General features: G+C 62.4%; 1 protein-coding gene across 1 annotated transcript in view; it reads left to right on the top strand.

Moving 5' to 3' along the window:
* Positions 1 to 37: 37 nt before the first annotated feature.
* The window catches only part of NGA_0224720 (histone deacetylase superfamily protein), a gene marked incomplete at both ends in the record, with an annotated part of 1,276 nt that continues 890 nt past the window's right edge, over positions 38 to 423 (top strand). Inside the window, one exon of the mRNA XM_005853920.2 lies at positions 38 to 415. Coding sequence (XP_005853982.1) covers positions 38 to 415 — 378 coding nt within the window. The remainder of the gene's footprint in view (positions 416 to 423) is intronic.

The raw sequence follows: 423 nt of genomic DNA, 5'->3' as shown, positions 1-423 counted from the left end.
CTCCATTCCTGTCGCCGCCGTCTCTGGGTCCTTCAGCCTGGTCCGCGTCCCCCCGCGCTTGGCTAGCGTGGAGGAACTCACCCGTTTCCACACCCTGGAGTACGTGGGCAAAATCCAAAGCCTGAGTCGAGCTCAGGGAGGAGAAGCGGGGGACTTTGCCACATTTGGCCCCGGATCGTACGAAATTGCCTGTCTGGCAGTGGGCGGGGTGTTGAACGCCATCGACGCGGTTGTCACGGGCCGGACGGACACGGGCGACAAAGTCCGAAACGCTTACTGTTTGGCCCGACCCCCGGGGCACCATGCCGAAAAAGACCGAGGGATGGGCTTTTGTCTCTTCAACAACGTGGCTCTGGGGGCGATGCACGCCCGGGTCAAACAAGGGCTGAAGCGCGTGGCCATCGTCGACTATGATGTGCACCG

The sequence above is a fragment of the Nannochloropsis gaditana genome (genome assembly GCF_000240725.1).
Source record: "Nannochloropsis gaditana CCMP526 unplaced genomic scaffold scaffold681, whole genome shotgun sequence".
Taxonomy (NCBI): domain Eukaryota; class Eustigmatophyceae; order Eustigmatales; family Monodopsidaceae; genus Microchloropsis; species Microchloropsis gaditana.
Note: the sequence above shows the minus strand (reverse complement) of the source record. Positions and strands in the feature narration are given on the sequence as shown.